Source organism: Balaenoptera ricei, chromosome 3 (assembly GCF_028023285.1).
Source record: "Balaenoptera ricei isolate mBalRic1 chromosome 3, mBalRic1.hap2, whole genome shotgun sequence".
NCBI classification, from domain to species: Eukaryota; Metazoa; Chordata; class Mammalia; order Artiodactyla; family Balaenopteridae; genus Balaenoptera; species Balaenoptera ricei.
The window spans coordinates 95666047-95692106 of record NC_082641.1 but is presented as its reverse complement, the minus strand read 5'-3'; the positions used below and the strand labels follow the sequence as shown (position 1 = coordinate 95692106).

At 40.9% G+C, this 26060-nt stretch overlaps 1 protein-coding gene across 1 annotated transcript in view; it reads right to left on the bottom strand.

Annotated features, from left to right (window-relative positions):
- Positions 1–5901, bottom strand: part of LVRN (laeverin) — an 87683-nt gene extending 81782 nt beyond the window's left edge. Inside the window, exon 1 of the mRNA XM_059919419.1 lies at positions 5207–5901. Within this exon, the coding sequence (XP_059775402.1) occupies positions 5207–5901 (695 nt within the window). The remainder of the gene's footprint in view (positions 1–5206) is intronic.
- Between the last annotated feature and the right edge of the window lie 20159 nt (positions 5902–26060).

Here is a 26060-nt window from a genome sequence, read left to right as displayed (position 1 = left end):
AATAGATAAATAAACTGTGGTACATCCAGACAACAGAATATTATTCAGCACTAAAAAGAAATGAGCTATTGCAACATGCAAAGACATGGAGGAATCTTAAATGCATATTGCTAAGTGAAAGAAGCCACGCTGAAAAGGTGATATACTGTATGATTCCAACTATATGACATATGGAAAAGGCAAAACTATGCAGACAATAAAAAGATCAGTGGTTGCTGGGCAGAGTGGGAGGGTGGGAAGATGAATAGGCAGATAGAGGATTTTTAGAGCAGTGAAAATACTCTGTATGGTATTATAATGATGGCTATAAGTCAGTATATATTTGTCCAAACAGATAGAACGTACACCACCAAAAGTAAACCCTAAGGTAAACTGTGAATTTGGGGTGATTATGATGTGCCGATACAGATTCATCCTTAGTTAAAAAAAAAAAAGTGCCATTCTAGTGAGTGATATTGATAATGGGGGAGGCTATGCATGTGTGGAGGCAGGGGATATATGAGGAATCTCTCTACTTTCCCCTAAATTTTGTTGTAAACCTAAAATGTCTCCAAAAAAAAAAAAACAAAGTCTTTAAAAAAAGAATTCTTAGACATTACACCAAAGGTATGTTCTATAAAAAATACCGATAAATTGGACTTCTTTAATATTAAAACTTTTGCTCTCTGAAAGCCTTATTAGGAAGATTAAAAGACAAGTTACAGACTGGCAGAATGATATTTGTAAGCCATATATTTCACAATGGACTCAGATGTAGATTATATTAAAAAAATCCCAGGACTCAACAGTAAAAAAACAGTTCAGTGGGCTTCCCTGGTGGCACAGTGGTTAAGAATCCGCCTGCCAATGCACGGGACACCAGTTCGAGCCCTGGTCTGGGAAGATCCCACGTGCCGCAGAGCAACTAAGCCCGTGCGCCACAACTACTGAGCCTGCACGCCTAGAGACCATGCTCCACAAGAGAAGCCACCGCAGTGAGAAGCCCGTGCACCGCAATGAAGAGTAGCCCTCACTCGCCGCAACTAGAGGAAGCCTGCTCACAGCAACGAAGACCCAATGCAGCCAAATAAATAAATATAACATAAAAAAATAAAAAAACAATTCAATTAGAAAATGGACAAAAGACATGAAGAGACATTTCATTGAAGGGATATACAGATGGCAAATAAGCTTGAAAAGATGTTTATCTGCAGCAATTGTTAAAATATGTAAATTTCCAAACGCCACTCAAAACTCACTGCTCTAGAAAGTTTCTGCTTTTAAAATTTTTTTAATTGTGGAAAATATGGGTTGGCCAAAGAGTTCCTTTGGGTTTTTCCATAACATCTTATGGAAAAACCTGAATGAACATATTGACCAACCCAATACACAAAACATAAAATTCATCATCTTAACCATTTTTAAGTATAACGTTGAGTGGTGTTAAGTACATTCACATTGTTGTACAACCAGTCTCCAGAACTCTTTTTATCTTGCAAAACTAAAACTCTGCACTCATTAAACAAAAACTCCCCACTTGGGACTTCCCTGGTGGCGCAGTGGTTGAGAATCCACCTGCCGATTCGAGGGATATGGGTTCGATCCCTGGTCCGGGAGGATCCCACATGCCATGGAGCAACTAAGTCCGTGTGCCACACCTATTGAGCCTGCACTCTAGAGCCTGCAAGCCACAACTACTGAGCCCATGTGCCACAACTACTGAAGCCTGTGCACCTAGAGCCCATGTTCCACAACAAGAGAAGCCAGTGCAATAAGCCCACACACTGCAACGAAGAGTTGCCCCCGCTCGCCGCAACTAAAGCCCACACACAGCAATAAAGACCCAATGCAGCCAAAAAAAGAAAAACTCCTCACTCCCCCAGCCCCTAGCAACCACAATTCTACTTTAAGTCTCTATAAATTTGACTACTTTAGGTCCCTTATATAATGTCCCCGAGATTCATCTGTGTAGTAGAATATGTCAGAATTTCCTTCCTTTTTAAGGCTGAATAATATTCCATTGTATGTATAGACCACATTTTATGTCTTCCTTTCATCCATCAATGGACATTTGGGTTGCTTCCACCTTGTAGCTATTGTGAATAGTGCTGTTATGAACATCGGTGTACTGATCTGGAATTTCTGAGGGTGTGACCCTGGAATCTACATGTTTAATAAGCTCCTTTGGTGTTTCTGATGCACATTAAAGTGTGAACCACTACTCTAATGCAGGATTTCCCAAAGTATAGATGGAGAAGGATTTTTGGTAGCCCTCAGACACACTATTACATAGATCAGACTCACACATGATAAAGTCAGTCCTTTCAGATTTATGAATCATTCTGATTAGGTCAAGAGAAAGCATTGCTTTGGTGTTATTTATCTTGAACATCTAATTCTAATTTCCCTTTTTTAAGAATGAGAGAGCGGCCTTCAGATTCAAAGCCTTCAGATCCTTCAGCAGACAATAATGATAGCTAGAACTTATTAACAAGGTTTTGTTTTCATTGTATTAGTCTGTGCCATTCCTTTCTATAAATTTCAAATGGTTTTCCATCTATAATAATGGTATAGAGTTGCTTTTCAATAAATCTACTTAACATTTTTGTTTAAATCAAGTAACTTTTTTTAGCAAATAATAGGGCCAGAGATATGTGAATACAGCAAAATCTGAAAATAGTCATATGCCAGTGAATGAAGTTTGGGAAATACTGCTTAGAGGGACATTAACGTTTGGATCTTGCTCTCAACTTTCCACACATGGAAGATGCACATGTCCAAGGTATCCAGTAGATGGCTCCTCTATGACAGAAATGTGAAGTCACCTGTCAGGTAGAGAAAGGCTGAGCACAGGTAGAAAGCATCCCCAGCAACCTGTGAAGCTAGCAAGTTGTAACCTAAACCTTAGAAGTGTCAAATAGTGATGCTCTTTGTATTTTCTGGATTGACCTTCTTTCTCTCTTCCGTTAGAGTTGAGTAAAATTATTTAAAAACATTAGCCTGTCTGGACTGTGATTAGGGACCATCAAAGAACAGAAGTAATCATGTTCCAACCGCTGCAGCTGGAATTACAGACACCCCACGAAAAATGTGAAAACAGTGGGCAATTTCTCTGCATATAGAAACCTTCTTAGAATCGTATCTACCAGGAACGTGGCAGCTTCCGTGTTTAGATAACAGGATAATTTTACCCCAAGCTAATGATAGTAGCCATCACCGCACAGATTATATGCCAGTCACAGTGCCCCCTTTCCCACTTAATTCTCACAACATTCCAAAGGTTGACACTTATTATGTCTATTCCATGAATGAGGCAACAAACTCAGAGAGGTGAAGGGACTGCCTCAAGTCACACAGCACAAACTCAAGCTTGCTGGGCTTCCAAAATCTGCCTCATCATAAGTCATCATTTTGTTCGGGTTCTTTGTGACCTTGGCTTCAAGCTCAGCTGCAGGTTTCTCTTCTTCCTGGTTTCAGAAGCAGAGACTCAGAAGAACAACTTCCAGGCAACAGCTTCTCTCAAGATGCCACAGTTCTGGAGCTCCACCTAGGTCTATGAACATCTGTAGGACTTTATTAAATTTTCTGCTTATTTGAATTTGAAAGCTCTCAAAATATGGTTTCTAGTTACTACTAGAGTTGGCAGCACAATAGAAAAATGGAAAGGGACTTTCCTTTCCCGTGTTTGCTAGGGCAGTTTGTCCAGGCCACAGCCCCATTAAGACAGGAAGAAGAAAGAGATGGTGAAGAGAGGAAGATTTACTAACTGACAGCAGAAAACACTGTCAGGTAGGTGTGCAAAAAAGCATCCTTTTCTCCCCCTCTGAAAAATCCTGCACCTTAACAATACACAGTTATTTCAAAATGTTTCCAGAGCCCATAAGTCCAGTAACACATTATCCTCATGAGAAACTTTTCAAAACTGTTTCTCAGGTGTTGATGCATTTTTGAGAGAAAAATCAAGCATACTGTCCTTAAAAACAAAAGTTACAGATTATGCTTCCACTTAGGCCAGCTTATTAAACTTATTTTAAACCCCTGAAGTTTTGAAAATAGTGCAGGAGAAGATTTAGGGGGTAATTTAGTGGGTTTCTTTCCCTCAGAGAACATCTGAGAACATTTTCTCTAATAATAAAGGGCAAAGCACATGCAGTTGTGTAAACCGCAAAGGCTCCACCACTGCATGAGAGAAGCAGGAGCTCACCAGTTTGAAAAAAGAACATTTCCCTGGCGCTTGCCGGGGGTCAGTAATGTGGTCCCAGAGCGTGGAAAGAGGCAATTCTTGGGCTGGAAGCATTCCGTGTGGGAGACACTATCGCAAACGAGTGTAAAGAGAACACGTGTACACTATGTGAGCCTGCAGACTCAGAGGGGAGGTCCCTTGTCATCGCTTTTACTTTTTTTTTTTTTTTCCCTGAATCCCGAAACTCTCGCACATAGCCGGTCAAAGAGCGGGGAGGAGAGGGGATGCCGCTGCTCACCCGCAAAACGACACGCGGGGCCCGGGCAGGGGGTGGGAGGGCAGGAATGAAAGGGGATTCTGAAGTTTTGGAGAACCTTAGCAAAAAGAAAAAAAAACTGTGAAACGAACAGCCGCGACGTGGGTCTATTTGTTGCAAGAGCAGCAGTTACGGAGCGCCCAGGCAAAAGAGTCAGGGCAGGAAAAGCGCAGAGAGGCGCTGGGGAGGAACCGCAGAGCGGCAACGGTGCTCTAGCGCCGTGCTTATCCAACTCTAACGCGGGTGAATCACCCGAGGAGCTCCGGTAAAACGCATATTCGGATCCCCTTGGTCGAGGGTGGGGCTTAAGAGTCTGCATTTCTAACAACCTCCCAGATGTTACGTTGGGACCGCGGACCAGCTACTCAAAGTTTTGGACCAAACTTTGAGTAGCTAGGGGTTTGCTCGTTGCCCTGAGTAAATTCTGGGTTAGAGAACAAAGGGGTTCTCTGAAGAGGACAATAAACTTTTGCGGTAGCAGCGACCTTAAAAGGGGCAACGATAGAAACGAACTGGATGGGCAGGGATGGGGCTGAAACCTGGCCAAAGGAAGAGGGAAAGGGAGGAAGGAGGCGCTCACCCTCTGACTCTAGAAGAAAACTTCGCGAAAGATGGGGTGGGTTTCTTTGCAAAGGGCAGGAGACGCGCACCTAAGCACGTGAACCCGCAGCCTGCGCGCGGGGAATGCGGGACGGCGGCCGAGGAGGCCAGGGCCGGCCTGCCCTTACCTGCGCTCACCCTGGTCCGTGTAGAGATTGAGGAAGAGTCCCTCCCTGGTGTCCTGGTACACCGGGCCGGAGAAGCTGAGCTGTAGCTCATAGCGGCTCCCGGGCTGCAGGGCTTCGCCGAGCTCTAGCACCATGTACTGCGTGTCCAACGCGAACCACACCTCGTCCACCGGCACGCGGCCCACGGTGGCGTCTCCGGCGTCCGGGGACAGTGGTCCCCGCACCTCGGCGCTTTCACAGTCCAGGAAGAGGCTGTGAAGCAGCAGCCGCGCGGTGGCCGCGATGCAGCGCACGGTGATGTTCACGCGGCCAGTGAAGCGCAACGCCGGCGCCGAGAGCTCTTCTGGCCTCAGACGTGGCCACAGCTCCAGCTCATAGTGCAGCGGCACGAGCCAGGGCGGCAGGCGCAGCTGGTCCCAGGGCCCCGGGGGTCGCCAGTTGCGCGGGGTGGGCGCCACCTCCTTCTCCAGAGTGGGGCCGGGCTTCGGGGTCCGCGCCGGCTCCTGCCTGCCTGGCGGGGAGGGCGCGGCGTGCGGGCCCCCGCGGTCGTGAAGCTCCGACGGCGGGACGCGCTCGCAGTGGCCGTACAGGGCGGCGAGTACGGCCAGCGCCAGCAGGAGCACGGCAGCCAGCCCGGCCAGCAGCAGGGCTACCACGCGGCTCACGTAGAAGCCGGAGCTGGAAGGGGGTCCCATGGCCGCAGCCCGGGGCTGGGGGTAAGGTGAGAGCCTGGCGGCGGCGGCGGCAGCGTCGGCTCAGACCCCCGGCCTGGGTGCTCAGTGATGGGACCCCCGCCCTTCCTCTCTTGTACCGTCCCTCCCTCCTCGTCGAGGAGCCTGGGAGACAGGAGAGAGTTGTTGGGACCTCGGCTTCCCCTCCCAGCTAATCAGATCCAGGTCCCTGCCTACCCACCCCCGCCCCCTCCAGGGCCTGGGGAAGAGGCGGACCTGGCGCAACTGAGCGCGCGCCCCTTTGGGTCTGAAGGGAAAGACCTCGCAGAGGAGCTTCCAGAGTAGGCGCAGGGAGGGGACGGTCGGACCAAACTCGAATTTGGGCACCTCCGACGGGGGGTATTTGGATTCACGGGATTTGTTGGGCGTGACCCGGTGCGGTTTCGGGTGTTGTCGGAAAAGAGACAGGTACAGAGCACCCTCAACTCCTTGACTGTAGTGATGAGCTGCGGGCTGCACACTTGCCGGCCGCTACCTAGGGATTCGTGCGCTGGGGTCTGGGGTGAGGGCTTACGAACCGGGACTTTGGGGCACATGCTTTGAAATGAACCTGCTAGGTACAGCCGCGCTGTCTGAAATGACTTCCGGAGCCAAATTTTTGGCCCTACGTTCGCCTCCTGCATAAGCTCGGGCCTCGCGTGGCCCAGGCAACAAGTGTGAGGCTGGGAACAAGGTCAGGGGTGTCCCGGAGCCTTTTCCGAGCTTGGGAAGTGGAGCTGGAAGACGGGACGACAAAAAACCGGAGAGCGTGGCGTCTGCGTCTCCAGGTGAAGGAGAGTGGAGGGCCGCTTTACCTTGGGAAGGGGCACGGCAGGAAGCCGCCTCTTAGATCCGCAACTGCCAGGGATGGGGTTTCCAGTCCTGGGGCAGCGTCTGGCTCTCCGCACCCCTGCCCGGGGAAAGAGGACGCCCTGCTTTCGAAACCTACTGGTTTCAAGCACAGAGAATAATACAGTCCGGTGGCCAGCCTTTTCCACTAGGAAACCGCCGGCTGGAATTCATCTCCCAGGCGGTGCCCTAGTCGGCGAGGTCTTTGGCATCCTCGGCATCTGTTTGCTATTTATCTGATACTTCTGGGAGAGTTCCGCGTCCTGTGAGCCGAGTTCCCAGTCTGCGAGCAGGCACTCGAGTGAAATGAGAATGGCGTTGCAAATACTCAGGAGGTGCTGGGGAAGAGGGAGGAGAGGTGATTAAAGATCCTGCTGCTGGCCGATGATTTATCTGAGGGTATGCCGTCTTTAGACTCCTTCAGTTTTTTTCAGAATGAAGAGAATTTTTCCGTCGCAGCCATAAAATGGTCTTCGCTTTTCTGCTTGGAACTGTTATCTCCATTCCAATGAGGAAACCCTTCCACCTGAGGTCAGAGACAGGGTAAACGAAAGTGATTCTCCTGGGAAATGTGATCTTCCCAGTTCCTCGAACTGAAATTAATCACATTAACAAAAAGACCTCCGGAACAAGACAGGGAGGAGAAAGGAGATTTAACACCAAGCTCATGCAGATGGTTGTGCTGTAATCTGTGGACCAGTCTCTTGATTACAGGTTTGGTTTGCTTTCTTCAGAAATGGAACAATCATATTTAAAAATAATTATGACCACATGCATCACTCTCAGAAGATTCTGGGTAGAGCTGAGGGAGGAGACGCTCCTTTCGTTTCCCTCTACAGGACCTACCACCAGTCAGACTGTCAGAATTGTGAGCTACTGAGCTAGCAGGGCCCTCTGGGTGTAGGTCATTGCCAGATGGGGATTGCCACAGATATGGAGCTAATTAATTATTGGCCTTACCACTCCCTGGACAATTTCTTGAAGGATTTTGATGGATTCCAGACTCCCAAGGAAAGGTTAAAAAACAAAGGAAAGAGAAGAAAGGAAATGGAAAGAAAAGGAAGGAAAAGAAAAGGACTCAGTAACAAAACTACTAGAGGTGTCCCTCCCCTCAATTTTAAATTAAAAACTCCACTGAAAAGTGTATACGTGGATCTGATTATTTAATTCCATTTCTCCAATATCATTAAAGAAATAGAGATTGGCTACCAGACAAAAAGTTTCAAAGTAATAAAACCACATCAAATGGTTGAACAATTTAAATATCTTATTAAAGGGAAAATATTTCTGATAAATCATTAATGTCACTCAAAAGAAGTTGCAAAATAACATACTGGTTGAGTCATGCTTATGTTAATAATTTTTAAAGAGCTAGAAAATACTCTTATATGAAATATTTGACATCTCAGTGAAAGAGTAGTTCTGGGACACAGATCAGTTGCCAGAAAAACGTCACTAGAAAATTAAAAAGAAAAAAAAGTTTTAATGAGTTGCTCAGAAAATCTACTCACTCTTCAGATCAGCTAAAGCAGTGATGCTCAGCTGGGGAGAATCACTTTTGGTGCCCCCTTCTCTGGATATGTGGCAATGTTTAGAGACATATTTTGTTGTCACAATGTTGCAGGGGTGGTGCTACTGGTACCTAGTAAGTGGAGGCCAGGATATTGCTAGATGTCCTACAATGCACAGGACAGCCTCCTCCAACAAAGAAGTACCCCACCCAAAATGTCATCAGTGCTGCCCTTCAGAAATCCTAAGCTAAACAATAATTCAAGCCTTTTATATGCTACCCAAGGGAAACTTCTCCTTGGTATCTTGTGTCGCTATTTACTTTTGTTATTTATGCTTATTCTTTGGCATGTCTATTATTTTTCCATCTTCTTTTTTCTTGGTATTTATTATAAACCTCTGTAACACTTTATTATCACCCTTGGGTCACATGACCTAATTTTTATTTTCCTTTTTTCTTCATTTACTTTGAAATTTTAATTTTTTTGAATGGGTAATATATTCATAAGTTTCAAAAACTGAAACAATAGGAAAATTTGTATCTTGCTTCCACTACTTCCACAGTTAACAATTTTCATCGTTTTTTGTATTCTTTCAGTATTTCCTTATGCAAATCAAGCAAATACAATTATATACCTTTGTATTTCTCCTCTTTCCTACTTAAAAAAATAGTATACTAAATATGCAATTCTGCACCTTGCATTTTCATTTAACAATATATCCTGGATGTCTTTCCATATCAGTCCACAGATATCTTTCACATTCTTTTCTGCAGCTGCATGCTATTATATTGTTTATGTACATACCATTGCAAAGATTTCCCCAGTTTGGTTATTTGAAAGGATTCACCAGCTTTCACAGGGTATTTTCATCTAAGCTTTTATTTAAAGGAAAATAGTATGGTGCAGCAAGAGAAAGAGAATACAGGCAAGCATTGGAAGTCAGAGAGACATCCCATGTGCAAGCTACCCAAGGGCCCTTATTTGCATGAGTGAGCCATGCTATGTCACCAGCTTGAACCACCAAGGTCTGTGAAAGGAATCTTGTTTACAGAAAGCTCAAAGGAGAAACTCTTAGGGAGGCTCTTTAAATAATCAAGCCAGGTTAGTCAGACCCATAAATCCAGTTGTAAACCATCAGTAAAGAAACTAACCCTAGGGGTCTCCAGGGAAAATTTCAGACCTGAATCAGCACATCATAAATTGATCAAGAGTCAAAAACCAGATATCCAGAAGGAAGGCAGAGCCAGGATCACTGAAAATCTTCTCCTCCATGAAACCAATGTGAACACTGGAAACATTGTCAGAATTAATTATTTCAGAACTCAAGAAAGTAACCAAAATCTTGCAGCAATTAATGGAGTGTTTGTTCAAGAAAAATAGACAAATCTCTATAAAAAATCAGTGAGCTTTATGGCATTTTAACTTGCTTTATTCTCATTTTCCTCTCCTCAGTTCTGCAGTAGACTTAAAAATCAACAGCCTGGTATAGTGGTGAAAACCAGCAGTCTGGCAGGCACTCAATGAGGCATGAAAGTGTTAAATTCCTTTAAAGCCTCATTCTGAGAGAACTGTCATTATTTGAACTATCTGGTGATTCCCTGGAAGATGCTACTCTCATGGCTGTCTTTATTGACCAGATTCAGAGTTGACTCAGTGCAAACAGTCTTTCCCCAGGGGTACTGGTTGAAAACAATCATAGGCAATTGTTTAACATTGCAACTGCCTGCAGTGGGCAAACATTCGAGACAAACATTAAGCTCAACAGAAAGCTTAAAGGGAAAAATTCAGGAATTAGATATCTATAGGGGGCTTTGAAAAGCTCCGACATATTCCAAAAATCTAGAAGGCTACATGCATGTATACAGCTATGCACATGACTAAGGCTGTACACATGCTCAGAAAAGAACTGAGAAGGCCCTAAACTCTCACATCTAGCTAATCTTGAGGCACTGCTCAAGGCAGATGTGAAGACTATGGCAGAATTGTCAACTGCCTGGATGTGTTGAAGGGGTGCCTCAACACATAGAGAGGACCCCTTGGCAAAAACTGGGAAACTTACTGATTCTAGGTATTTAAGGAAACCTCTGTCTAACCATTAGCTGACCAATAAACTAACTGAACATAGACATCAGTGGCTACTATAGCAAAGAATACAGACTTTACTGAATTAGTTCAGAAAAGTCTTTCAGCAAACAAATGACAACAACAAACCCTGAAGAAGCAGGAAAATATTTTTTTTCAGAGTTGTCACATTATTTAAAATGTTTCCAACAAAAGAAAATTATGAGAAATGAAAAGAAACAAGAAAGTATGCCCATACACAGCAGAAAAAATAGTCAATAGAAAATGTTCCTAAGGACTTTTAAACTTTGGCCTTATGAGACAAAGACTTAAAATTAGCTATTTTAAATATGTTAAAAGAACCAAAGGAAAGCATGTCTGAAGACCTAAAGGAAAGTATGGGGATGATATCTCATCAAATAGATAATATCAATAAAGAGATAGAAATTCTAAAAAAAGCACCAAATAGAAAATTTGAAGTTGACAGTACAATAACTAAAATAAAACTTCAATCAAGGAACTCAAGAGCAGTTTTTAACCAAGAAGAAGAAAGAATCAATGAAACTGAAGATAGGTCAAATGAGATTATCCAGTCTGAATAACAAGAAAAAGAAAAAAAAAAAAAAAAGAAGAAGAAAAATGAACAGGGACTAAGAGCCCTGTGGGATACCATCAAGAAGACCAACATATGGGAATGTAAATTGATACAGCCACTATGGAGAACAGTAGAGGGGTGGGATAGGGAGGGTGGGAGGGAGGGAGATGCAAGAGGGAAGAGATTTGGGGATATATGTATATGTATAGCTGATTCACTTTGTTATAAAGCAGAAACTAACACACCATTGTAAAGCAATTATACTCCAATAAAGATGTTAAAAAAAAAAAGAAAAAAAAGAAGACCAACATACAGATTGTGAGAGTCTCAAAAAGAGAAGAGAGGGAAAGGGGCAAAGAGATTATTTGAAGAAATAATGTACAAAAACTCTTCCAATCTTTTGCAAGATATAAATCTACAAATCTAACAAGCTCAACAGATTCCAGGATAAACTCAAAGAAATCCACACCAAGTCATATTATAATCAAACTGTCAACAGCCAAGGACAAAGAGAGAATCTTGCAAGAGAAGAAAGAAGTGATTTGTCACATTCAAGAGATTTCCAATAGGACTATCAGCTGACTTCTCATCAGAAAGCTTGGAGACTAGAAAGCAGTAGGTTGACATATTCAAAGTATTGAAAGAAAAAAACTGTCAGCCTATAATTCTATATCAAGCAAAATTGTCCATCAAAAGTGAGGAAGAGGGGCTTCCCTGGTGGTGCAGTGGTTGAGAATCTGCCTGCCAATGCAGGGGACATGGGTTCGAGCCCTGGTCTGGGAAGATCCCACATGCCGCGGAGCAACTAGACCCGTGAGCCACAATTACTGAGCCTGCGCGTCTGGAGCCTGTGCTCTGCAACAAGAGAGGCCGTGATAGTGAGAGGCCCGCGCACCGCGATGAAGAGTGGCCCCCACTCGCCGCAACTACAGGAAGCCCTCGTACAGAAACGAAGACCCAACACGGCCATTAATAAATAAATAAATAAATAAATAAATAAATAAATAAAATTAAAAAAAAAAAAAGTGAGGAAGAAATAAGACATTCCCAGATAAACAAAAGCTGAAGGAGTATGTTACCATTATATCTGCCCTGTAAGAAATGCTAACAGGAAACCAGGTTAAGATGAAAGGACACTAGGCAGTAACTCAAGGTCATTTGAAGAAATTAAGATCTCTGGTAAAAGTAAATACATGGGTAATTACAAAAGCAGGTATTATTGTAATTTTGGTTTGTAACTCCACTTTTTATTTTCTATGTGATTCAAAAAATAAATACGTAAAAAATTTAATTTACATTATTGAACACACAATGTATAAAGATGTGACATCAATAATAGAAATGTGGGGGGAGGAGAATCAAGCTGTATAGGAACAGAGTCTTCATATGTTATTGAAGTTAAGTGGTTATAAATTCAAATTGGATTGCCATAACTTTCGAATGTTAAGTGTAATCCCTATGGAAACCACAAAGACAATATCTATAACTTATATACATAAATACATGAGAAAGGAATAAAATGTTTCATACAAAAATCAATTAAAAGGGCTTCCCTGGTGGCACAGTGGTTAAGAATCCACCTGCCAATGCAGGGGACATGGGTTTGAGCCCTGGTCCAGAAAGAACCTACATGCCACAGAGCAACTAAGCCCATGCTCCACAACTACTGAGCCTGTGCTCTAGAGCCTGTGTGCCACAACTAATGAAGCCTGTGCACCTAGAGCCCGTGCTCCGCAACAAGGGAAGCCACTGCAAGGAGAAGCTCGCTTACCTCAACAAAGAGTAGCCCCCACTCACTGCAACTAGAGGAAGCCCTCATGCAGCAACGAAGACCCAACACAGCCAAAAATAAATTAATTAATTAATTAATTAATTTTAAAAACTCAATTATACACAAAAGAAGGCAGTAATGGGGGAAATGAAAAAAAAATTTAAGGCATATAGAAAACAAATAGCAAAATGTCAAAAGAAAACCCCTTCTTATAAGTAATTACTTTAAATGTAAAAGAATGAAACTCTCCAACAGAAAGACAGAGATTAGCAGAATGGATTTTTTTAAACATGATTTATCTATATGCTATCTACAAGAGACTCACTTTACAGGTTGAAAGTGAAAGGAGGAAAAAAGATATTCCATGCCAATAGTAACCAAAAGAGAGCTGAAGCAGCTATACCAATACCAGACAAATAGACTTTAAATCAAAAAAGTTTACAAGAGACAAAAATGGATCTTATATTAGTAAAAGGTTTTCTACAGCAAGAAGATACAATAATTATAAACATTCACACATCTATAACATATTCTCAAAATACATAAAGCAAAAATTGACAGAATTGAAGGGAGAACTAGACAGTTCTACAATAATAGTTGAAGACTTCAGTACCCTACTTTCGATAATGGATAGATCAACCAGAGAGATGATAAGTAAGGAAACAGAAGACTTGAACAACACAATAAACCAACTAGGTTTAACAGACATATACACAATACTCCATCCAAACAACATCAGTCTCAAGCACACCTGAGACTGCTCCATGGACAGACCAAATGTTAGGCCAGAAAACAAGTTTCAATTGCTTTAAAAGATAGATATTATACAAAGCATCTTTTCTGAACACAGTGGGGTGAAATTAGAAATCAATAACAGAAGGAATACTAAAAAATTCACAAATATGTGGAAATTAATAACACACTCTCAAACAACTAATGAGTCAAAAAATAAATCCAAAGGGAAATTAGAAAATACTTAGAGTTAAGTGAAAACAGAAATACAATGTACCAAAACTTATGGCAATCAATGAGACAATGCTCAGAGGGAAATTTATAGCTACAAATGTTTACATTTAAAAAGAAGAAAAATCTCAAATCCATAACCTAACTTTATACCTTAAGGGATTACAAAAATAAGAGCAAACTAAACCTGAAGATAGGAAATAATAAAGATCAGAGTGGAGGTAAACAAAAGAGAGAATAGGAAAACAATAAAGAAAATCAATGGAACCAAAAGTTGGTTCTTAGAAAAGATTGACAAAATTTACAAACCTTTAGCTAGAATTACAAAGGAAAAAAGAGAAGATGCAAATAACTAAAATCAGAAACGAAAGTGGGGACATTACTATCCATCTTACAGAGGTAAAAAGGATTATAACAGAATAATACAAAGGTAGTTAACCCGAAAGAAATGACAAATTCTTCAAAATGCACAAATTACCTAAACTGACTCAAAAAGAAATAGAAAATAGAGATTGAATAAATAACCAAAAACCTCCCCCCAAACAAAAGTGCTGAACCAGATGGCTTCACCAGTGAATTCTCCCAAATATTTAAAGAGGAATTGAAACCAATCCTTCTTAACCCTTCCAAAAACTTGAAAAGGAGGAAACACTTTATAAAAGCATTATTTTGATAACAAAGCCAGATAAAGACATCACAAGAAAAGAAAATGACAGACCACTATCTTTATGAATATAGATGCAAAATAGTCAACAAAATATTAGCAAACAAAATCCAACAGAGTATTAAAAGGATTATTCACCATGACCAAGTGGGATTTATCCCAAGAATGCAGGGCTATTTCAACATACGAAAATCCGTTGATGTAATAGAACAAAGGAATAGAACATGAATAGAACAAAGAAAAAAACCTACATGATCATCTCAAATGATGCAGAAAAGGCATTTGATAGAATTCAATACCCTTTATTTAATAAAAGGTCTCAGAAAACTAGGAATAAAGGGGAAAAATCCTCAACATGATAAAGAGTATTTATGAAAAACCCACAGCTAACATCATATTCAATGGTGAAAACCTGAAAGCTCTCCTCCCTGAGATCAGGAACAAGACAAGGATGCCTGCTTTCATTGCAGCTATTCAACATTGTACTGGAAACTCTAGTCAGAGCTATTAGACAAGAAAAAGAAAGAAAAGAAATGCAAATTGGAAAGGAAGAGATAAACCTATCTCTTTTTGCAGAAGACATAATCCTATATATAGAAAATCCCAAAGAATTTACAAGAAAGTTATTAGAGTTAAAAAAATAAATAAATAAATTTAGCAAAATTTCAGGATATAAGATCAACTCACAAAGATCAGTTGTGTTTCTATACACTAGCAATGAATAATCAGAAAATGAAATTAGGAAAGTAATTCCATTTACAATAGCACCTAAAAGAATTAAATACTTAGGAATAAATCTAACCAAGGAGGTGAAAGACTTGTGTGCTGAAAATTACAAAACACTGATGAAAGAAATTAAAGAAGACCTACATAAATGGAAAGACATTCCATGTTCATGAATAGGAAAATTTAAAATTGTTAAAATGTCAAGGTCACCCAAAGTGATATACATACAATGCAATCCCTATTAAACTTCCAACAGCCTATTTCACAGAAATGGAAAAGCCAGTCCTCAAATTTATATTAAATTGCAAATGGCCCCAAATACCCAAAATAATCTTGAAAAAGAAAAAGCTGGTGGACTCACACTTCTCACTTTTGAAACTTACTACATAGCTAAAGTGATTAGAACAGTGTGGTACTGGCATAACGATAGACATATAGACCAATAGAATAGAATAAAATAGAGAGCCCAGAAATAAACCATCATAATGGTTGAACCATCACTTCAACAAGAGTGCCAAGACTATTCAATAGGAAAGAACAGCCTTTTCAACAAATGGTGCTGGGAAAACTGGATATCCACATGTAAAAGAATGAAATTGGAACCTTACCTTACACCACATACAAAAATAAACTCAAAATGGATCAAAGACGTAAACATAAGAGCTAAAAATATAAAACTTATAGAAGAAAGCACTGGAGAAAGTCTTTATAATGTTGGGTTTGGCAATGCCTTTATGGATATGACAACAAAAGCACAGGCAACAGAAGAAAAATAAACTGAACTTCAACAAATTAAGTACTTTTGTACATCAAAGGATACTATCAAGATAGTAAAAAGACAACCTGCAGAATGAGGATATTTGAAAATTATATATCTGATTAAGGATTAATATCCAGAATATATAAAGAACTCAACAACAAGAAACAAACAACCCAATTCAAAAATAGTCAAATGACATGAATAGACATTTCTCCAAAGAAGATAGACAAAGGCCAATAAGCTTAAAAAGGTGCTTAACATCATTTGGCATTAGGGAAATGCAAATCAAAACCAAAATAAGACACTACTTCATACCTGCTAGGATAACTATAATAAAAATCAAAAACAAAAATGAAAAACAAGAAGTGTGGACAAGGATGTGGAGAAATTGGAACCCTCATGCATTGCTGGAGCGAATGTAAAATGATGCTCTGTAGAAAACATTTTGGTGGTTTCTCAAAAGAGTAGATATAGAACTACCATATGACCAAGTAAATTCCACTCCTAAGTATATATCCATAAAAATAGAAAACAGGGAATCAAAAAGACATTCATATACCAGTGTTTGTAGCAACATTATTCACAATAGCCAAAAGGTGGAAAAAACCCAAATGTCCATCAACAGATGAATATATAAACAAAACATGGTATATACATACAATGGAATATTACTGTCATAGAAAGGATTGAAATTTTGATGTATGCTACAACATGAATGGACTTGGAAAACATCATGCTTAGTGAAATAAGTCAGACACAAAAAGATAAATATTGTATGATGGTATGAAGTTATATGAGGTACCTGGAAGAGGCAAATACACAGAGACAGAAAATAGATTAGAGGTTACCAGGGGCTGGGGTGAGGGGGAAAAGAGGTATTGTTTACTGGGTACAAAGCTTTGCTAGGGATGATGAAAAGTTCTAAGTATAGATAATGGTTATGGTTACATAACACTGTGGATATATTTAATGCCACGAATTATACACTTACAAATGGTTAAAAAGATAAAGATAACATTATGTATATCTCACCACAATAAAAATACATAGTACTATAAAGCTAAGCGTAATAGTAAGATTTTATTATTGATAGTGATCAAGAGCTATTACTTATTAAAATCCAAGACTATGCAGGCAACATTAGCTTAAAACTTATTGTCACTCTCTGGGTGTTTTAGTCCATGAGTGTTTGTAATTATACCTGTTACTTTGCAAATTTAACAAATGAACTGCTAGGGAAAAAATGTGAATCCTTTTGAAAAATGAATATTATGTTGGAGTAAAAGACTACAAGCATACCTTGTTTTATTGAACTTTGCTTTATTACACTTCACAGATACTGTATTTTTTACAGATTGAATTTTTGTGGCAACCTTGCATCAAGCAAATCTATTGGTGTCATTTTCCCAACAGTATTTGCTCACTTTGTGTCTCTATGTCACATTTTGGTAATTCTCTCAATATTTCAAATTTTTCATTATTATTATATTTGCTATGGTGATCTGTGATCAGTTGCCTTTGATGTTACTATTGTTAATTGTTTGGGGGCACCAAGAACCACATACACATAAGAAGGTGAACTTAACCAATAAATGTTGTGTCTTCTGACCACCCCACTGACTAGCCATTCCCCTATCTCTCTCCCGCCCCTCAGGCCTTCCAAGTCCCTGAGACACAACAATATTGAAATTAGGCCAATTAGTAACCCTACAATGGCCTCTAAGTGTTCAAGTGAAAGGAAGAATTGCACATCTCTCACTTTAAATCAAAAGCTAGAAATGACTAAGCCTAGTGAAGAAAGCATGTCGAAAGCCAAGACAGGCCAAAAGCCAGACCTCTTACACCAAACAGCCAGTTCTGAATGCAAAGAAAAAGTTCTTGAAGGAAATTAAAAGTACTAATCCAGTGAACACATGAATGATAAGAAAGTGAAATAGCCTGAGTGCTGACATGGAGAAAGTTTTAGTGGTCTGGAAAGAAGATCACAACATTCCCTCAAGCCAAAGCCCAATCCAGGGCAAGGCCCTAACTCTCTTCAATTCTATGAAGACTGACAGAGGTGAAGCATCTGCAGAAGAAAAGTTTGAAGCTAGCAGAGTTTGGTTCATGAGGTTTAAGGACAGAAGCTGTCTCTATAACATCAAAGTGCAAGGTGAAGCAGCAAGTGCTGATGTAGAATCTGCAGCAAGTTATCCAGAAGATCTACCTAAGATAATGAATGAAGGTGGCTACACATTATCAACAGATTTTCAGTGTAGATGAAACAGCCTTCTATTGGAAGAAGTTGTCATCTAGGACTTTCATAGCTAGAGAGGAGAAGTCAATGCCTGACTTCAAAGCTTCAAAGGACACTCCAACTCCCTTGCAGCTGGTGACTTGAAGTTGAAGCTAATGTTTATTAACCACTTCAAAATTCCTAGGGCCCTTAAGAATTATGCTAAGTCTACTCTGCTTGTGCTCAGCAACACAGGAACAACAAAGCCAGGGTTTACTGAATATTTTAAGCCCACTATAATAAACACCTACTTCTCAGAAAAAAAGATTCCTTTCAAAATATGACTGCTCATTGACAATGCGCCTGCCTGGTCACCCCAAGAGCTTTGGTGGAGGTGTTCGACGCGATTCATGTTGTTTTCATGCCTGCTAATTTAACATCCATTAGGCAGCCCATGGATCAATGAGTGATTTCAACTTTCAATTTCAAATTGTACCCTTCTCTTCTAGAGCCTGGTTGCGGTAGAAGTCTCTAGACTCCTTTTGTTGTCTTTACTAAATCCTGCTTACATGTGCCTAATAAACTTTTAGATTGTTGTTACTTATCATCTATGGTCCTCAGGTGTAGGGTTGTGGCTGATTGCATTCGGTGGCCCTGAAAATGTGCATCAGTCCCATCTCCCCCTTCAGTGAGTGCAAGTGACTGACAGCCTCAGGTGCTGCTCTGAGTCTATCACAGTGTTAACACTGAGGCCATGCACCCTGTAGGCTGTTCCCAGCCAATGAATGACAAGCATGGCAGGGATGTTAATGAAAGTCTTGTGAAGGACTCTGCTGATAGGCAATTTTGGCTGGAGGGCTTCTCATTGGCCTGCCAGAAGTTTTCTTAACATGGCACTGCAGTCTGGGACTCTTCTTCTCCAGCCCACTTCTCTTCCCTCCCTCCTACAAAGAGGTCAGACCAGCATCACAGTCTGAAGGCTCTCCCTACCTCCTCTGGCTCCCTGCCCTTTTCTTCTTACAGTCATTTCCCCCAGTAAATCCTTTCCACATCTAATTCCATCTTGGAGTCTGCTTCTTGGAAGACCCAAACCAACACACTATAGAAAATGTCCTGTTTGAAATTCTATTACGCTTCTGTCAGGATACATACAGGATTTTTTTCTTTATCTTCATAATTCAAAAGTTATTGCTAGGATATGTTTAAGAGCAAACCTCTTTCACAGGTTTTTTAAAATTTAGAATATTGTGATTCTTTTGAGATTTGTAATCAGTTTTTTCACTTTAAGAAAGTTTTATAGACTTATGTTTTTAATTCTCGTTTCTTTTGTTTCAATTGTTTTTTTTCCCTTCATCAGAAACATCCATAATTCTTAGCTTGAATCACTGTCATTTTTTCTTCTTTATCTATTGTGCTCTTTCTCTTTATTTTTATCTTAAGTCATTTTTCTCTTTAGTTCTTGGAGAATTTATCAAGTGTTTCCTCCCCACAATATAGCTGCACAAAAGGAAAAATCTATCCAGTCTTGGGACTTGGACAAGGACAGTATCTAGGCTTAGTACTGAGAAAGAAATTTGTCCAAGTAGATAGAGAGTGAAATCAAGAGTCCTATACACCCGTAGATGGTGAGAGTGGGTCTAATACAGGGAACCACCTGGCTGAAGTGAAGTCTCCACTCCCTGCCCCTACTACCACCAGCCCCATGATCCAGTTCTCTGACACTGAACATCCATTCAGGAAACTCTAATGCCCAAGGGCTTTGCTGCCTCATGTCTCTATCCCCACTTAAAATGCTTTATCTGTGGCAATAATACCACCTCTGATGCAGCATGTCATTCCCTGGATACCTTCCTCAACTCACTGTTAAATCCAATGTCATAAAGAATTTCTCCAATGGTTTCTTCAATGAATTTTACCTTTTTAGCTCTTCTGTTTAGGTCTTTGATTCATTTTGAGGGTTCTTTTTTTTTTTTTTTTATGGTGTAAGGTAAGATTCCAATTTCATTCTTTTTGCACATGGATATTCAGGCAGGGGCAGGGCAGAGGGCTTCCTGTGTATTTCCAGTCAGGCAGGTTTGCCCTGTTTCTGACTGCATGGAACTAGTAGTAACTAGAAACTCCTCCAATGCTATCAATAGTTGTTACTCCTAATTTTTGGTGGTTTTTAAAAATCCTTTTCAAAGCCAACTAGGTATTTTAGTGACAGGCTGGGGGTGAATGCATCAGGAGCTCTCCTGAGATGCTGTTTTACAGAAGCCTTTACTCCATCACTTATCATTTTATACAAGAAATGTGCAAATCACTCTCTTCCCTTCTATTCATTAAAGGCATTTCTCCTACAAACCATGGCTTGAGTGTTAATGAAACACTGAGTCCACATCCTTACAGCATTATATGTTCAATAAGTGTTTGAACAATGAGTATTGGGGTTCAAATTATTAGTTCCCAAGAATTTTATTTCTCCTACTCTGTCATATTGCATATTATATTTTAGTCACGTTCACTAAGTTAATGTGTTTAAAATGAAGATCAACAGTGTATAAACCGACCCTCTTTCGTAAATTAGAAAATATACTTCCTGACTTTGACAATTCACATAGAATAATTGAGAACAACTGTAAAGAAGAGGAGGATAAAGTCATGAGTGTTTTCTCTGTCGTATCTTGCACACAATCTGGTGTGCAACCAGTGTGGGAACCGTAAGTATGGAAAATAGTGATTTAAAAAAAGGAGAGGTGGGGCTTCCCTGGTGGCGCAGTGGTTGAGAATCTGCCTGCTAATGCAGGGGACACGGGTTCGAGCCCTGGTCTGGGAAGATCCCACATGCCACGGAGCAACTAGGCCCGTGAGCCACAACTACTGAGCCTGCGTGTCTGGAGCCTGTGCTCCGCAACAAGAGAGGCCACGATAGTGAGAGGCCCGCGCACCACGATGAAGAGTGGCCCCTGCTTGCCACAACTAGAGAAAGCCCTAGCACAGAAACGAAGACCCAACATAGCAATCAATCAATCAATCAATCAATCAATAAATCTTAAAAAAAAAAAGACGTAAAAAAAAAAAGTCAAGTTTAAAAAAAAAAAAAAAGGAGAGGAAGCAAAACACATGATGAATGAGAAAATCACCCTAGAAATAACACCAAAAAACACACATTAAAATATATGTTCATTTCATTTTTCAGTTTCCATTTAAGCACATAAAATTAATACAAAACCTGATTTTCAATAAAATATTTTGTTTGGTCTGCTTATTTGTTTGGTCAATAAAATATTTTGTTTGGTCAATAAAATATTTTGTTTGGTTTCAATAAAATATTTTGTTTGGTCTGTTTATTTAGATGGGAAGTTAGGGATTACAGGAGAGCTTCTCAGACAAATTTGCACAAAACAGTCAATTGCCATGTGTGACTTTGAAATAAGCCCTGATGTATTATTAGTTAAGGTTTAGGCTAAGCTGCTATAATAAACGGATCCAAAAAAGCAGGGGCTGCAGCAAGACAGAAATTTATTTCTTCACATGATAGCCCAGTGGTAAGTGGAGGTTCCAAGATGGGCAGGTGGTTCTCTTCCATGACATCATCCATCCCCCAGGGAGGTGGTCTTTGTCCACATGTTCAAAACTGCCTCACCAGCACTTCAACTGCACCCTGGCCCCAGTTAGGGAAAAGGCAGAAAGTGGAGGGCAAGTGTTTTTATTTAGGAAATTTATGCAGATGTCTTGCACATGTCTTTTTTGTCCATATTCCAATGATAAGGAAATCACATGGCCATATCTGGCTCTAAGGAAAACTAGATTTGTCTCTAACATTCTATGGGATGCTTTCTAATACTAAAAAGAAGAAAGAAAGAATGGACATTGGAAGACAATTACCAGTCTTTTCCATACTTGAACAAAAAAGTTTAGTATAGTCATTCTTGCCTCAAGATTTAAATAAAATACTTATAAGGAGGAAGCTATCACAAAGCTAAACCTCAGGGAAAATGTTATGTATTGCCAAACATTATTTTTATCTAAGGATACACAGAAAGCACTCTCAGAGTGGTTATTATTTGTCACACAGTTTATGAGCCGTAGGAAAGAAGTGAAGTTCACCCAAAAATGGATCTCAGTCAGCTCGGTGCTTTGTGACCACCTAGAGGGGTGGGATAGGGAGGGTGGGAGGGAGGGAGACACAAGGGGGAAGAGACATGGGGATATATGTATACGTATAGCTGATTCACTTTGTTATAAAGCAGAAACTAACACACCATTGTAAAGCAACTATACTCCAATAAAGATGTTTAAAAAAAAAAAATGGATCTCAGACCTGCCAATTTCACCTTCAATTTTCCAGCGTCCTCTCTAAAATTACCACTCCACCCCATTTTCTATGCCTTGAGGAGGCAGGAGTTTTACTGAGCACTGCCCTATAACTGGCATCTCGCTCAGCCAGAAGACCCTTATTGGCATTAGGTGAAGCGTCACCATTTGTGTAAACCAGGATAGCCATACAAAAGAAAAACAGGGGAAGTTCTGGAATTCAGGTAGAGAACTGAACAGCAGGCTAGGAGCTGGATAATTTCACTTCCCTTCCTGGTTCTATTACTACCTCACTGAGAAGTCTTCCCATGGACTGACAATATCAAAATAAGATCAGGAATACTATGCTTTTTTTTTTTTAAATCTCCATATCCTGGGAGCATCCCCTCAGTAGCCACAGATAAATTCGTAAGCAGCAAAGGCTAAGATCAACAGAGATTTCATAAAGGTCTGCTCCTGTAGCAGATTTTTGGCAAGAGATTGGTATCTTGGGCTAATTATTCTCAGCTCCTCATCATCTAATCCAATCTTTGCCCTGAGAAGCTGATCTCTACTAATAGCATCAGCCAGCCTCTCTTGCCCTTTGAGTACAATTGGGTTTGACCAATGGGAAGTTTCATCAGGAGATCAAAAGGCAAAAAGAGGGAGAAGTTGAAGTATTTCTTCTTCCTCCTTCTGTACTTCAGCACTATGAGTCTGGCAAGGGTTCCACTACAGCCCAGCTCCTGTTGAGTGGCTCTCTTCCACAGCTCTAGCTTTCCTAGGCTCTGGCTAAACCATTTCCTCTTGTCCTTTCAGGTCTAAGTGTGGTAATGATTTCTCATCGTTGCTAGTTCTTGGATTGGATGTGTGATGATTCGTTATTGTTTCCCTTAATCTTGTCCACACCTCCAGAAACAGCCCCTTTGTTAAATGCCAGTTAAACCCATGGATTGTGTGATCTGTTTTGTTTTGGGACCTGATACAATACTTATATCAGGAATTGTTCCAGGAAATAGATTCTCAAGATGTGACTATGGGATTGGGCAGCTCACATATTTGAAGAGCACATGAATATCCTTCTTGCGGGGACAATGCTTACTCAAATTCTCATCGAAGGTGGCATAGGATGAATTACAGGTAGGAAGCAAGGCACTGGGAGATCGAGTGGCTATAGGAGTTAGCTATTATGGTGACAATGGTGATTATGAGGATTGTGGATTATTATGGCTTCTTCTGACTGTCCTAAAGAGAGCTCCTTCCCCCTGTCTCAAAAAAAAAAAAGATTAAGGATCTAAACTCCCATCTCAAAGTATAAGTGGACAGTCAGAAAATCTTATGGTTACCTTAAAGAAGGCCCTTATCTCATCTAGCTGCAAGACCAACATAGATTGGATTAGGCCCAGAGTTGCATGCCAGTTAAATATGTAACCCCGCCAGGTCTCTAATGCTAAGGTAAAGACACTGGGAAGGAGTGAGATGCTGAGACAGGATGGGACCATTTGGAGAGACAAAGCTGAGAACTTCAAATCAGCAGTTCTCGCAGAACCTCCTTTACCAGCTCTCTACTCTGAGGAAAACATCTCTCCTTCAGAAAAACCTTTCTGCCTCATCTGGAGCATTTGCCTTGAAAAGGGATACTTATTTGCAGACCTCACCCATCCACTTCTCATTGCCTCCAGGCTCAAAATGAGATCCTAAAATAGCCCAGACAAAGAGATGCCAGGTCTTCTCCAGGAAGAGGGCTTACACATGTAGGATCTTTCTATTTTGTATCAGCCGAAGTCTGGGGAGCATATATGGGAATGGATTCTAAGGGTGTTAGATCAAATATAAGATTGAATCAGGTTAAATTTATTGATACTGATGCTCTCATCGAAAACTTCATATTTAATATGTTACTTGAAGATCTGGATTAGAATTAATTGAAACTTAAACTCAGCAGTAGCCTGGAGTCAATGAGCCTGATATGCCAGAATGAGAGCAGTAGATTCAGCCCTGGCTGTACATTAGAATCACCTCAGTTTTCCAAACAAAGATGCTGAAGCCCCATGCCCAGAAATTTTGTTGTAATTAGTCTGGGGTAGGGCCAAAGCACTGGTTTTTCTTTTTAGCATCTTTATTGGAGTATAATTGCTTTACAACGTTGTGTTAGTTTCTGCTGTATAACAAAGTGAATCAGCTATACATATACATATATCCCCATATCCCCTCCCTCTTGTGTCTCCCTCCCACGACCCTTATTCCACCCCTCTAAGTGGTCACAAAGCACCGAGCTGATCTCCCTGTGCTATGCAGCTGCTTCCCACGAGCTATCTATTTTACATTTGGTAGTGTATATATGTCCATGCCACTCTCTCACTTCATCCCAGCCTCCCCTTCCTCCCCTGTGTCCTCAAGTCCGTTCTCTACATCTGTGTCTTTATTCCTGCCCTGCCACTAGGTTCATCACTACCATTTTTCTAGATTCCATATATATGCGTTAGCATACAGTATTTGTTTTTCTCTTTCTGACTTACTTCACTCTGTATGACAGACCAAAGCATTGGTATTTTTAAAAATTTCCCAAGTGATTTTAATGCTGAGAACTGCTGCTGTAGTGGAAGGAATCGAAAAGCTCCTGCTTATAGAAATATTGGAATGTATCTATTATTCATGACTCACTTTTCCACCTCTTGAACATACCCAGAAAAGTTCCCATTGGCACTGCAGAACAATGGTCTCAAAAGTGCTTGGAGGAAATAGATGCAGCCACCAATGGAAAACTACCTGGCACATGGCACAGAGCCTGGGGATGGGGTGAGGAGACTGCCCTGGGTGCCCATGACAGGGGCACAAAGGATAAAGGACATGTGCTATTCCCCTGCTGTCCTCTTTGGTGTTGTAGACTAGTTGGAATATAAATGTGAGAACTGATGCATGGGCCCACATACGTGGATAAAGCCTAAGGGTCATTGGTGGGGCAGTGGTAGACCAGAGAACTGAACTTATACTGTGTCCCATGTGGGTTAGAGTCATCAAAAAATCAGCATATCAGCACTTTCTGGCAGCCCAATATCAGGTAATCTTGCAAAAGAAATACCACATCAGGCATAGGAAACAATGCACCAGTCAAGCCACACTCCTGCATTGGAGCTCCTCAGGGCTCCGGTTAAGCCCATGCTCAAGGTAAGGGTTAGAGAGCATCCAGAAGGGGAGAAATAGGGTCCAGAGCCCACAAAGGTCTTGGTCTGGGTTTGGGACACTCCCACAGGATGGTGCTAGTGGCCTCAGCTGGTCTCAGGCAGCAGGGACAGACAGGACTTGAAAACTTCTAAAAAGGTCTTCTAAAGCACAGGACCCTCTAAGGAACAAGCCAGAGAGGGAGCTCTACTTGCCCAGGTCTAAGGGTGGTGCTGGTAATGGGATTCCACTTCCAACCATGATAAAGCAACTGGAACCAGCCTTGCTCTCCTCTGGTAACTGCCCTCTTATGGTAATCAACTAGAAAATTGAGTAAGGTTTATGAAGCAACTGTTTTCAGATATTAAGCAAAAATCAGTATAGGCTTGTGATTCCTCTCTGAGAGAAGGGACACGAATGACATAACACCTATAATTATCCCGGCTGTCTAGCCTGGAGTTTGAAGAGAGGTGTCTAGTATGAATAGGGCAGAGTATCAGAGAGGTAGTTGTACAGAGAAATTTGCACAGGAGTCCCTTGAGTCAATTGCTGCATACTTAGCTGCACATGCATAGGATAAAATGTCACAAAG